The following is a 14196-nucleotide window of genomic DNA, read 5'->3' on the forward strand; positions in this document are numbered from 1 at the left end:
ATAGTGGGACCAGCCAAGATTGCAGTACAGTCGTCCACCATCAATCCAGCACTTCATTGGCCCACGCCCTCGATACACCAGCATGATTTCCGGAGTTATTACCATTCATTGACACATGCCCCCCCCCCCCCCATCCCCCAGTTCTTCGGCACCTGACCCGAGTTCTATTTGGGCCGCACTACTTTGTAGCAGTCATACTATAGTACTAGAACTGGATGCACGTGATATCCACTGGAGCTGGCGCTGGCCATGAGCTGACCCACCGCCGTGCCTCCCAGTGTCAATTTTGCTTATGTGATCCTACCACAATCTGGAACATTATCAGTACTCGCCTCTGTTGACTTGCCAGCACTAGTTCTGGTGGATCCGGGCATGTTTCTGCCTTCTCTTAAGCATGTATTCTCCTGCAGGTGCATCTTTCACCTCCTTCTAATGCGCGAGCACATTTTCTGTGGAGATTCAACGACACATACACCAGAAAATACAGAACGGAACAGTGGCTGCCAATGCGACACAAGTACCACATAGACCTAAAAACTCATAAGTACCCTGGGAGTTAGATGCATTTACGGGCAGTATGCCAGGATTTGCGCAGCTAATTTAAAATCAGATTAGCAATGCTGTGTGCTACCTAGGCGGCATCTTAGACTCAAAAACCAACCGATTGTGGTCCAACCCAACCGACAGCGTTGTCGGTGGGTTCCGATTGGCAGGTGTTGGATGGACGTATGATCCATGCGTCCCCACAAGCAATGAGAAGTTAACAATGCCACTAAGGATATAATATAGCGGACAGCAGTACAATGAAACTGGGCCATTCATTATCAGCAATATCAGGTATACCCATCCGATAAGACGTACAGCTCGTGTATGGCGGACTTTACAGCAGGTCCCGACATAGCTTGCCCCGTGCCCTTTACCACTCCTGGGCCAAAACTGTTGTACAATATTCGAGAGGGTCTAGCCTAGTGAGTGTGAACAGAACCTGGCAAACCATATCTCCAAGTGATTCACATGTTGGTATATTCTCCGTTATCATACATCAATTCCGAGCAATTTGACACCCGAATATTCTCGCACCACTACTGCTGAAGTATTGACCACAAACCATGTTCCATTTGACTTACAAACGGAACTTGCAAAAGGCATGAGAGCACTGGAATCTGTAAAGACTCTCGCATTATTTATTAGCCACCATACATACCTTTCGGGAAGTCGTGTTGGATGCAGAATGCTCGGAGAGCAGAGCTCAGTGAGATCTGCATACAGTAACACAGCGACAATGAATCACATGAACAGAAGGTATCCGTACACATCTGAATATGCGCTTATGGGAGGAAAATCCGTGCGACAAAAGAGGACCGTGTTATGCAGGTGTATGTCTTACCCGGGTACGTACTAAGTGAGATCCACCGTACGTATATAATTGTATTGCAATTGAATCACTTGACTGACTGGAGCCAAAAATATCAATTGGCACTTACTCCGGTTACCCGAATGTTTCGGTACCACTATCATTAGGTTTGTTGCAATCGAACCAAGTCATAGTTGAGTCATTTTCAATGCGTTAGGTGTTACCTGACGTGCCCACTGCATCAGCCGCTATGTCATATTCCACCAGGCATGCACCAAACCAGGCGCAATGCGCACACTGATGATGGTGGTTGTCACACAACGAGCAGTAGTAAAAGTGAAAGCACATTTTGCATGTGATTTTGTTGTAATTTGTGCCAGTCGAATTGTCTCAGTGTAACTAGTTTATCGTTAGCTTACTAGTTTGTTTATACAAAAGAGAAAGACCAAGGAACTACAAGTTACGCTATACTGTCCACTAACACCACCAGTTACTAAACAATCAGCTCATGCAATAGCATTGCACGACACTGAACACCTCTAGCACATCTTGGATGCGCACTCCAACAGCCTTGTGGACGACGACCGTCACTGGAGAATCGGTCCGTCGCTCCACCAGCCCGGCGGCACAGTGGACAGTGCCTTGGGGGTGTCAGGCATGGATCAGGCTGATAAGGACGTGGTGGAGACGGAAATGATGTTTGCAAGGAAGAGTGATGATATGCGTATATGCTCTCCGCCAGTTGTTGAAGCAACAGTCCGGCAGTGGAAAGTCGGCAAGGTTAAAATAAGTGACCAACTGGGTGAAAGTACACCAAATGTGGCCCATCTCTTGAATGGTGCGGACCACGGCAAGGACCTGAAGTTGAAGGTCGTCAATGGCAACACTGCATGGTCGACGTCAATGGGAACATCAAGCCATCAAGTTGGTGGAACTATGGAATGTCCGTCGCAGGCTGCAGCGACAGGGTAACGTGCTCAGGGAAGAGTACAGTGACGATGATCAGCTGTGTCTTGCACGCAGTCGTGTTGATCGTGGCGTGCAGAACAACAGAGTCAGTTGCGGTATTCGTACATTTGTCTGTTTAGGATTGTGATCCCCAGGAAGTCCTTTGGTGAGGAGTGATGTCACGCAACGAGCAGTAGTCAAAGTGAAAGGACTTCTTGCATGTGATTTTGTTGTAATTTTGTAAGGTGTGGTGGCAGAACTTTCAGCTGGTAGTGGGTGATGGGCTGGCAGTGTGACAACAATTACGGGCTTGACGAACGACATAATTATGGCGAGTCGATCTTTGGCCAGTTGCTGAGTTGGAGATCGTCACCGTAGACCCAGAGATCTGGTCCACGGTCCAGGGGTTGGGATCCCACTGTGGTGAGAGCTTGTGTGCCTGCTCATTGCGGCGTAAGACGCGCTGACCAGGAGTGAGGATGGGGGCGTTTGACCGGCGGGTGGCATTGGCAGCGTCGCACTGGGATTGGCGGAATTGCTGGTCACGGTGGGCAGCTGAAGGCAAGTCTGGTGCGGCTGCCGTAATGCAGGGTATGCTGTCGCGGATGGGGCGACCAAACATGAGTGTTTCCGGTGCCTCGTGAGTGGCAGGGTGTGGCGTGGTGCGGTACGCTAGGAGCCATTGGTCTAATGCAACATTGATGTCTTCGCCAGCTAGTTTGGCACGGTTCGCAGAACTTTGCCAATGGTACGGTTGAGGCACTTGACTGCTCCGTTTGCTTGTGGCCACAAAGGAGGGGTGTGGCGGTGCTGGATAGCGTGTTGCGCGAGGAAATCAGCAAAAGCCGAAGAACGGAACTGAGGACTGTTGTCCGAGACTAGCTCTTCGGGCAAGCCGAACATGGATAATGTAGAGCGCAGAGCTTTAACAACACCGGCCGTAGTGGGTGTCGTGCTGAACACTTGATGACCGGGTAGCGAGTCAATTGGTCGATAGTGGCAAGCAGGTGCTGACCGTTTGGCATGGGTCCATACAAATCGACGAAGACTCGTTGCCACGGCTTGGTGGACGGTGGTGTGGGCACGGACTCCCGGACGTAGCGGTGTCGTTGAGAGAGTTGCTTGGCACGGAATACATTGCCGGCAGAGTGTTTCGGCTTCAGTAGCCATGTTGGGCCACCAAACCTTGCTGTTGAGCCGTTGCTTGGTGCGGACAATATCTTGGTGGCCCGCATGTGTAAGCTGCAGGGTAAGCCGTTGGAGGGCCGTGGGAATGACGAGACGGTCGTTGCGGAGTAGTAGACTGTCACTCTCAGACAGTTCATGGCGGAGGGCAAAGTACGGGCGGACCGTGGTGTGGTTGGAATCCCAGCGGCCAGATTGCAGAGAGGAAAGGATGGCTTGCAGTGTGGTGTCTGCGGTGGTGGCGTCCGCAATCTCCTTCAGGGCCAACGCATTCGGCTTAGCTGCTGTAGCTAGGGCATGTATGTACGCAGTGTCTTCCTGTGCGCCGATGTTTGGCAAGTCGGGATGAGGCTGCGGATTGCGACTGACGACGTCGGCCGGGTTTTCTGGGCCAGGCTTGTACTGGAGCTGGAAGCTTAGATCCTGCAGGCGGAGGACCATGCGCTCAATTCGTGGCGGAGGTCTCGATCCGATGGCCATGAGTTGCAGGAGCGGCTTGTGGTCGGTGACAACGGTGAACTGTGGATCACCTTGTCAAGTAGTGGTGAAAGCGAAGGCAGCCAAACTTGACACCCAATGCTTCCCGTTCAGTTTGATAATATTGCTGCTCGACGCCGGAGAGTGCACGGCTGGCGAATGCTACAGGTGCATCGTGGCCGTTGTCTTGGCGTTGACACAGGATTGCGCCGAGGCCGGTGGGCGATGCGTCGACATACAGTGATGTGTATCGCTTGCGGTCAAAGTATTGCAGCATGCAGTCTTCGGCGATGGCCTTCTTCAGTGCATCAAATGATTGCTGCTCAACATCAGTTCAACGCCAAACAGTACCTTTCTTAGTGAGAGCAGTGAGTGGCGTGGTGAGATCGGCCATGTTACGAATGTAACGGCGGAGGAAGTTGGTGAGACCCAGGAAACTCTGTATGTCGCTGACGCAAGATGGTGTAGAGAATGTAGCCACAGACTGCTGGTGGCTGGGAGAGGCGCGGATGCCCTTGTCGGAGTAGACGCTAGCCATGAACTTGAGCCGAGGCTTGAGGATGTGACATTTGTGACATTTGGCTCGGTTGAGTGTAACGTTGTGATCTTGGAGCCGCTGGAGGCAGGCGGCGAGTCGTCGGTTGTGCTCTTCGACGCTCTTACCAAAGTTGAAGATGTTGTCGTGGACGTTCTTCACACCGTCGAGGCCAGCGAGCCATGGCGTCCAGTGTGCGCTGTAGGATCTCGGATGCGGACGATACGCCCATGGGCAGACGTTTACAGTGCAAAACTGCGTAGCGACGTGACTCAGGGTGGCCTGGCTCTCCACAGCGGTAGCAGAGCGATGTGCTGGATTCCCGCTGGCCTGGAGCGCGAGTGGCGACTGGGGCAGGTGGCTGGTGGTACGAGTTTGCAGCTGGATGTGGCGAAGACTGCATCGGTCGACGCGACGGAGTTGAAACAGTAGCGGGAGGCGGCTGTGTCCTTTTGTAGAACGGTGGCTGATGACGGAGGGCATTGATCGAGTCTTGTGTGCGCCGGAACGCCGCCGTCTGTTCCACTGACGCTTCAAATGCTCTGGCGGCCTTGAGCGCCTTGGCGAGATCAAGGGACGCAGACTCCAGCAGTTTTCTGCGGAGTGGATCGGACGTGCATCCTGCCACAATTTGATCACAGAGAGCCACGTTCTTCTGGGCATCGTCTGCGAAGCTGCAGGTCGTTGCCGATGCCAGCAAACGAGTATAAAACGTGTCTAACGTTTCGCCAGGCTGCTGGGTGACCTGCCGGAAGTGGAAGCGGGCCATGCTGGGGCTCTGCTTCGACTGAAAGTAGTCGGCGGCGGCGGTTATGAGGCCGTCGAGATCGTTGCCAGTGTTGGCTAACGTAGGGACGAGCTGCTGGATGTCCTTGCCGGCCACATACTGGAAAGTGTCTCCCTGGCGAGTGTCATCCGAGATGCCGGCTGCTGCGACATAGAGTTGGAAACACCGTTCCCAGGCAAGAAAATGGGCAGCAGCGTCGTAGAGACTGCTGTAGATCGGGAATGGCTCCGGAGGCGGTAGTGACAGTAGGGACATGGCGAGGATCAGGCGTTTGCTCGCAGCGCCAATGTAATGTTGTTCTCTTGCTGTATTCCAAACAACAACTAACTCGGAGCTCCGGAAAGCTCCGCAATAGTGAGGTTTTGCATTCCGAATTTCGGCTCGGCATTCTTTGGTCATTTGTCGAACATCAAAATGTCGAATTTTCGCACCGACGTTTGTTTTGCAAGTCGAAAATGATGTGTTTTGATTTCGTGAGCCCCAGCATCAGCAATGTCCTGTCCCGTGCTCCTTTTCTTGCTGATTCCGACAAACTTTGATCGCGCCCAAAGAGTCGAGGGCCAAACCTGCCTCCTCAGTCGCCTCAGAAAAACCAACTCCATGGCCAAGTCAAATTTTATGGGTATCGCCATAGTCTTTTCAGCCACACAGATGACGGTGAGGACACTCCAGGCGAAAGAGAGTAGACAGGCAGCGGAGAGGAGCAATCAGAGGTAGCTGACGATGCTGATGTCGTCAAAGACGCCTGCGAAGCCATGCCAAGATAAGGAACCTCTTTGAATAAATCACGCGCTAGCGCTCTTCCACAAGAAAATTCATCCGAAAAATATGTTCGGCAAAGTGAGCTTTTTCCGAACAAACATGCCGCATCTTCGTGTGCATTTTCGACCTCGCTCCCGCGTGCCGAATCTTTTGCCGAATTTCGGAATGCAAAACCTCACTAATATGATGCCAACAGAATGTAATGGTGTGCGTGCATGCGTACAGAGTCGGTGCGTACCGACTGTCAGCACAGGTGTGGAAAGCAGCATATGTAAATGGATAGGAGCACAAACGGTGCCGCGTGCATATATGTGTCGGTAGAGCATGAGACTCTTAATCTCAGGGTCGTGGGTTTGAGCCCCACGTTGGGCGCCAAATGTCGTCTCGGTTGGAGAACGAGCTGCCTCTACTATATCCTCGCCACGCCACACATCAAACGGACTAGTAAAGTGGTTTTTCTCTAGAGCTAGAGAGAGAGCTATTCATTACTACACTTCAGGAGACGACGGGAGAACTGACAACTGACATGGCGAAAGGAAACATGATATCGGAAAGTGGTGCCCTCATCAGCACAAAAAGTGGCGCACTCGATATCATATCAGCACAAAAAGGTGCACGTGTCAGCAATACAACAAAGCAGCGCAGCAGCATGTACGGGTCAGCAGCACAGAGACACAAATACAGCAGCAGGTACGACAAAGAGACAACACGTGCAGCCACATGTACAACATATGGGTGTGACAGTCCATATATGTACGTGTGAACACTACACACGATGAGAACATGCAAAGTATGGAGACCCAGACTGTGTGGTCAGCAGGACACAGCCCGTACAGGATGGAACAGACAACTAAACGTAATATAGCACCACGTACCGGCGGACTAGTCGACGCTGATGGGAGAAGTGGCACCCCCTGAGGCAGCTACGGATGCTAGAACTCTACAGCCAGAGTGAGTCGGAGTGAGACCTAAACATAAAACAAAAGGTACACCACACCAGGAAGCAAGTCAAATAAAGATGTGTGAACAACAGCCACACACCACAGAAAAGCATACAGAACAAAAACTCAATTACCGACACCATAGACACTGCAAAATCCAAACAGGAGGAAAATACTAACTCCCTGAGGACACTGAGCATGAGGCAAACGAGCAAGCAACCTCTTGCCGATGTTCCACCGTGTAACAACAACCGCGCTGGCCACCGGACTGTATGGTAGGGGTATTACACCTGGACCTCAAGACCAACGGGCGAAGGACAGCAGGCCGGGCCCAGGTAAATACAATGAGGAGCACTGTATACAACTACAGAAATAACCCAAACCCATGCCAATTTGACCAACATACCTTCCCTGCGCATCCATTCCTAGTGTACGGGTCTGAAAGATGAAAGATGGAGCGCTTGTATACACGGGCCCGGAAAGCCTGCTTCGGCCGCTCGGCAGCAGCTTCGTAGTGGTGGTCAAGGGTCGAAGACCGACGGATACGGATCAACTCCCCAGTGAACACACCGTTGCCCATACTACAGGGGTGGTTACTACCGACAAGCAGATACAGGAAACGATTGGTGAACTTGAAATGCGGCTTCACCGCCATGTATCCCTTACTACGGAAAACTGTGGTGTCCAGGAAATCAATGCCATCATGTGCCAGTTCATAAGAAAACTTGAGGGCCGAACACTTATTATTCCTATCTAAAGTGCGCTGAACTTGACCTTCGCAACCATGCAATGATAAAGCGTCTATAAACCTCTAAACCCTCCCCCTCTAAGATCGGCAAAACGTAACGCTTCTCCAAATACAGCATAACAATGTCGGCATAGACCACTGCTGCGGGCGAACCCATGGCAGTCCCTTGGATCTGCCGAAACACATCGTTACCATACACGGACTCATTTTTCTTCCGAATGACTGACATCAAGGAAGTCACAGCTGTTAATAACCATGTACGAAGGGCGAGGGGAATCCACCTTGTACACCTGTGTGTGATATACCACGACAACCGAGCTCGTTGGGGATGTTGGTGTAGTAAAGGCTGGTCACATCTATACTCAATTATAAATGATCGTCCCGCACAGGCAAACCTTCTACCAAGTTGATGAAATCCGCAGTTGAGGTCAGAACAGTACTTTCCTCACATACATACGGGTTCAGTAGAAAGTCAGTGAACTCAGCGGGATAGTAGCCAGGACTATTTAGATTAACAATAGGCCTAACCTTCAGGACCCAGGGCTTATGTGTTTAGAGAAGTCTCCTGGAAACGGGCATGCGCCCCCGGTGCGACTAAGAACAGTGACATATATTAGTGGGCATACGATGCTCAATGCGATGCCTAGTCATGGCGAGTAAACAATTGACTCGGGTCGCTCACACGAAGTCTCAACACAGCCTTGAGCCTGTTGGTTGCCATCGGCAGTCTAGCCGCATGCTCATCTAGCCCCTCAGGCAAAAAAACAGTCATTTATAATGTTTGGCAATGTGATGCTGGGCACGACCTATATCATCATAGTGAGATCCGTCCAGGACTACTATCACAATAGACTGCCTTTGAATATGCGTGAGTCCGATCGCGTTCTAGCTCCCAAACTATGTGCTGCATGTGTACACTCCGCCTATGGTCAGTCTACTCCAGAACAACGCCTAGAGAGGTTCATTGGGGGCATGATGTCCCCCCACCCCATTCCCCCCTTGCCCCCTGCACCTGAAGTACCAATATTGCCCCCCCCCCCCTCCCCAAACAAATTACAGGACACAGATGGAGCACGTAGCAGTAGGCAAAGTTGACGATGCCAGTGCAGACACGGCCTGACCTCGGTCACCACACTGGCACCGTATAGTCTCCAAGGGACATAGCTACCAGAGAACACACAGAATGGGAGTATATAGTGCTATCTCGGTGGATAGACAACCCCCTATACACAAAATATCTACTGATAGAGTTCTGTGTAGACCCTATGTGCACATATGTGTGGATGAGTACTGGTAAACGGACAGCTAACCCTAGTCTAAGTAAAATAAAGGTAGAATGTAGACCCTGGGCAAAAAAATAAGTAAATAAAAATATTGACTAGTTTGAGGGAAAGACACAAACGGGAAAAGTCTGAAGAAAAAATTGACTGTCACCAAAAAAATAATAATAGCTACACACACGAGGGAACTCGGATGGAGAGCCAAGGATTAAAATTGAAAAAGAGGACCATAAGTTTACGAGTTATCCATTTTGTCCAACACTTACTTACGGATATAAACGTGATGCAGCTAAGCATCAGGTCGTTGAATGTCATGATCTCATCAGTCAGTTTTTGTGCTGATTGTTGCACATTTTTGACTCAGCAGTATTCTGCATATAACCGTTAGTGTTGAACAAAACGGATAACTTGTAAACATGAGGGAACACTCATCCTTACCCAAGTCCCAACGTCAGCACTCGGCGCTGCTCCGAACCAAGAGGGACACTGGAGAGATCGTCTATCAGCTCCTCTCTTGTCACCTGGCCTGCGATCAAATCGCCTAATGCTAAAACACAAGAAGATAGGAAAGGCAAGTAGAATAAATAAATCAATAAAATAATAAACAACAAAACAAGTTTGAACAGCTGCAAACGTAATGGACGATCCGAACAAGACCAATGATATACCTAGCAATAAGTGTGCAGAGTGTGCAGCCCAAGGATAATCATCCCACGGCAAAGTTTATTGTTTAGGGCATAGACTCACAGTAACAGGCTCACCTTTGCTGCATCTCACACCGCTTCACACGGTGATCTGCTGTATCACCATGGTAATTTCTGTTGCACATTGCTGCTTGTTTAACAAAAGGCAGAAAACAAACCGAATTTCCAGGAATTACCATGGTGATACGGTACTTTAGCTTGAACCTATTGTATGACGGGTTTTCTATGATTCATAATGACCCAGAGAGAAACTAAACCGGTATCGAATTCCTGTCAGCGACGCAATTCTTCTGAGGTGTAAAGTGACTTCAGGAATATGTTGCAGAAAACTGCGATGCATGCTGATTATTTACTGTGCCCTATCGTGCACAATATACCAGGTGTGTTACTCAGGGATGAAGTAGATGCACACACGTGCCGTGCATCACGGCACAGGTTAGGTTTGCTACTAGCTGCTACAGTGTGCTTGTGGTCCGAACTTGCACTCTACTCAACTCTGCATACGCAAAGAGTGCTGGTGCCGAAATGAACCAGAAGGGTGCTGAGTGGGACGCAACAACACTGACTCTGTATACCCATGTACACAGATATGATAGGGTATGCAGTACCTGCTCTAAGATTTAACACAAACCGGGTACACGTCTACCTGGCACAACTCCTGCAACACTGGGCCAGAGCCAGATGCGTTCAAGTGCGGCTACTGTGTGTCAGGGAGTCGTAAACTTACTTTCGACTTCCTGATGTACATGATTGTACATGTACATGTATGAACGTACTCGCACTGGGCACTCTGGCCGCACGCATCTGCACGCGTATGCAGCCTGTCAGTGGCGGTATACCCTCGAAGTATAAAAAAGTATAGTACTCGACAGGACTTCCGACCGGGTTGCAGGTAACCCAGTGTTCTTTTTCCAAAAGGTCCAAGTACTCACAAACAGGGTCACTGACCCGGCTCTGGAGCAGACACTGGTAATCTAGGTCCAAGTTTGCTCGATTATGTTCTGACGCTTCATGTGCTTTCATAGCCAAGGTTTCTCACTTTCTTCGCAAGCTCTTTTAGTCTTGAGAGTTGACAACTGCTTATGGTTGTGTTGGCAGAAAACATATCAGCTAATCTGACAACCGTCCAACCCCATTTTACTGGTAAGTAGTCAGCGAGTGGCTTTGATGGGGCCATACTAAAGGGGAAGTTACGCGGCATGAAAACACGTTCTCGCTCGAAGGGTTTCTAAACTTTATCCCTGCGCTCATTGATGGAGTTCATCGATGGAGTTGCCAGCGGCACTCTACAGAAGAACAATGTTGTCAAGTTTTTTATGAAAAATTGTCAAACATTTTCAAATTGCTATAAGTTTGGTTAGGGCCGGGTTCCACTGCGGCTCCGCAGCTCCGCTGCTCCACGGTACTTGGCTGCATGCAGCAGAGTGGCTTGGTTCCAGTGACACTCGCCATTCACGGTACCGCGGTCGTGCTCGACGTTTTTTGATGACATTTAGCCTGCCTGCGCGCGCGTGAAATCCAAAAAAATCCTCGTGTTCTGGCCTGTGCAACGAATTAAAATTCCCCCGAATAAAACAATTAAGTGCGGGAAACAATGCAAGCCGTGACCGCGGCTTGCATTTTTTTGTATCAAGCAGCGAAGCGAAAGCTGGTGATGAGCCGCGGCCTCGCTGGACCAGCTCGTAATGATGACGTTTCATGCCGTGGATGATGTGCGGCGGAGCGGCAGTGGAACTCAGCCCTTAGGCAAAGGAAATTTGTCATTAATTTGTTTATGCTGCATAGATGGAGAGCTGCACACTCTGGCTTATGCACTCTCGCCTACAGTGTAGTCGTACTGCTAGTGTACTGGCATTACAGAAGACACGAAAAACGAGAACATAATTATGGCGAGAAAGTAATTACTGGCTAAGAATTGCCCTAAGACTTACCGCTTCTCAGTGCTCCATACCAGGAAGTAGTACAATACCTACTCCCTGCTCCATACGAGTGTTTTCTCCTCATTCTCTGCATCCTTTACCCTAGGAGTCTCGTCCATTTAGCGGCTCAAATGCTTGAGCTCCGGATAGCGGAAAATAGCTCGTCGTCCATTAGCGGCTCTAATAGTACCTGGTCTGAAGTGTCGCAGTCTAGCAACTATGATTTTTTCCAGGAGGGTAAGGGTTGCAAACCCAAAGAGACCCTAAGCTTCGTCTATCAAACAAAACAATTGCCCTAAAAAATGGAAGAGGAAAAGAGTGAGCGAGCTGGTCTGAGCGCGCTACTTTTCAAAAAATAGAAGCTGAAAGCCATCAAAGTCAAAGCATTCTGGCTAGCGCGTTTGTGTATGTCACGAGCGCTAGCGCGCTAGTCGCAGCAAACGCTCGCAGGCCAGAGTTAGCGCTATTTGGGCTGTTTGCCGCACGCGGCAGCTGGATGGATCACGTGATCCAAGCTGACAAATAAGGTCCGATGGTTCAGCTACATTGAGCCACAAGCGTTTATAATTATACTCTTGTTCACATGAATCGAAAGTTTTTCGAAACTGCTGGCCAGGCTAAATCCACATTTGGAATCTTCGCTCCGTTTCTACCCTAGGCATGATGCATGAACAATCAGCAATGCAGAAATCGGCCAGGGTTGTCAGAACAGAAGAAGATCAGAGATGAGGAACCAGCCATGAACATAGCGAGTGGGAAGCGAATGCATGGCGGTTACGTAGCCGAAAAGGTCGTTACCATATTGGCATTGGTAGACCAGTCACCTGCGACCACGAATTAATAATATTCCCCGGGCCCCGTACAATCATCATGATCATGTACTTCGCAAGCGCTCGGCTCGCGCCGCTGATCTCTTTTTTTGTGACCAACATCCGGATCCCAACCCTTCTCACTGACTCCGTTACTTCAACTATTACTTGTTCAAGTAACCATGGTAACTAAGTACTTGTACTCTTACAACTGTTACTCATGTAACTATTTGTTCTTTCCTTTTTTCCCTTTTGTTGTTATGTTGCTGTTCCTGTTTTAGATCAATACCCTGCGTGGGTAGGTTGTTGCAAGAGCTTATTTGTACATGTATGTCTAGATGATCTCTGTTGTAGAGAACAGAGGGAGAACAAACGGGTAGCCGCGTAGAACGTGTTCGTTTGGCTAGCGAGTTAGCGCATCCGTGCAGCCGGACCAACGCATGTGAGTCGGAACCCTCCGTCGTCGACGCGTCGTCTATTCGTCGTCTATTTTTGAGCAGCTGCGACAGCACGTGTTCGAAATCCGCTGCGATCGCGAGCGCCGGCGGTCACTGGCAGCCTATTCTGTATTTCAATCCTGCACTGCGGCTTCACGGAGCAACGGCAACCGGCGGAGCATCATATCATGGAAAGTAGCACGGGCGACGAAAGCAGGAAAATAATTCTGCCCCTGACCAGTCGCGAGGGGACGAGTAGTGACAATGCGGTGGTGGAGGATGGCTATCATTCTGAACTGGATCCAACCTTGTTGACGGCTGCCGGACAGGTCATGACTATGAGCGCTGGTCGCAGACTGTCTGAGTCAGGTCCGATTAGCACGATAGATCTACCACATCCCCCTGCTGCTGCTAATGCCGTTGGTTCGTCGACAGAAGTCTCACGAGGCCATGGTCATGGCCAGGAAGTACATGTCGGTGAAACAACAAGTACTGGTATGCCTATGACCGGGCGTCCACCCCTGGCTGTTCTTGCTGCTGCTGCTGCTGCCGCTACTACTGGGGGATTTATCTATACGGAAGGCAGACAACTCCCCATGGATGGAAGAACGGCTGGGTTGGCCGACGATGCTCCAGGAAGTAATTCATTGAAAGCAACAGGTTGTAGCCAAGGGAGGACTACTTACGTCACATGCCCGACACCGTCTCCTCCCCAAAGCTTGATGCAGCCAAGAAGAAACGACGGTGAAGTACTGAGACGGGCCGCGAGACCAAATACATTGGCCCTGGCTGACCCAAAGAGACGGCCAATTCAGCCTGTGTCCGCTCTCGCGAGCAGGGCTAGTACACCATGCTCGTCAGGGCAAGAGGACGACAGCGACGGCGATAGTGATTACGGCGACGCGTTGAAGCCGGATGGTACTGAATCAGCCTGCACTGGTTCTTTGCCTGTACGACAAACTGCCAGGAGTAGCTTGATAAACCAGCGAGATCGCGGCCGTGTGCGGCTCATCAACCAACACCTCGACAATCTGCAGCGACTGATCGAGACAAGCGGCTATCCAATGGCTGCACTGCAAGAGCCCACCCCGTGCTGTGTGAGTGGAAAGCACAGCACGTGCTTCCGCAGCCGCCCGGCCAGATCATCATCACATAGCGGCCGCAGTAGTAGTAATAGTAGTCGCAAGGCACGCACACTGGTGGTAAGCCGCTGTACGACCAAGGTCGACACTCTGCGCTGCATATACCATCACATCGCGTTCCTGAAAAAGCAGGCGGCGTATCTGCAGAGCTCTCTTTTGGCGTTGCGT

At 50.4% G+C, this 14196-nt stretch overlaps 2 protein-coding genes across 6 annotated transcripts; both read right to left on the reverse strand.

The window, feature by feature from the left end:
- Window positions 1-282: 282 nt before the first annotated feature.
- Window positions 283-12196, reverse strand: LOC135817273 (uncharacterized). 5 transcript variants are annotated; one of them, XM_065330423.1, is made up of 6 exons: window positions 11653-12196; window positions 9779-9848; window positions 9456-9564; window positions 6924-6971; window positions 1205-1259; window positions 283-449 (listed from the first exon to the last, which is right to left on the reverse strand). In XM_065330423.1, exons 1-6 carry the CDS (start codon window positions 11732-11734, stop codon window positions 430-432), a joined length of 384 nt encoding a protein of 127 aa, XP_065186495.1. In that variant the 5' UTR covers window positions 11735-12196; the 3' UTR covers window positions 283-429. The 5 variants fall into 5 exon arrangements, 3 of the variants coding, with proteins under 3 accessions (XP_065186495.1, XP_065186496.1, XP_065186494.1); XM_065330424.1 differs by having other exon boundaries at window positions 6924-6988; XR_010553524.1 differs by lacking the exon at window positions 9779-9848 and having other exon boundaries at window positions 6924-6988.
- LOC135817272 (uncharacterized) lies at window positions 2274-3980 on the reverse strand. The gene has a single exon (XM_065330420.1). The coding sequence runs from the start codon at window positions 3965-3967 to the stop codon at window positions 3017-3019; it is 951 nt and encodes a 316-aa protein (XP_065186492.1). The 5' UTR covers window positions 3968-3980; the 3' UTR covers window positions 2274-3016.
- Window positions 12197-14196: the final 2000 nt, after the last annotated feature.

The sequence above is a fragment of the Sycon ciliatum genome, chromosome 5, assembly GCF_964019385.1.
Source record: "Sycon ciliatum chromosome 5, ocSycCili1.1, whole genome shotgun sequence".
NCBI classification, from domain to species: domain Eukaryota; kingdom Metazoa; phylum Porifera; class Calcarea; order Leucosolenida; family Sycettidae; genus Sycon; species Sycon ciliatum.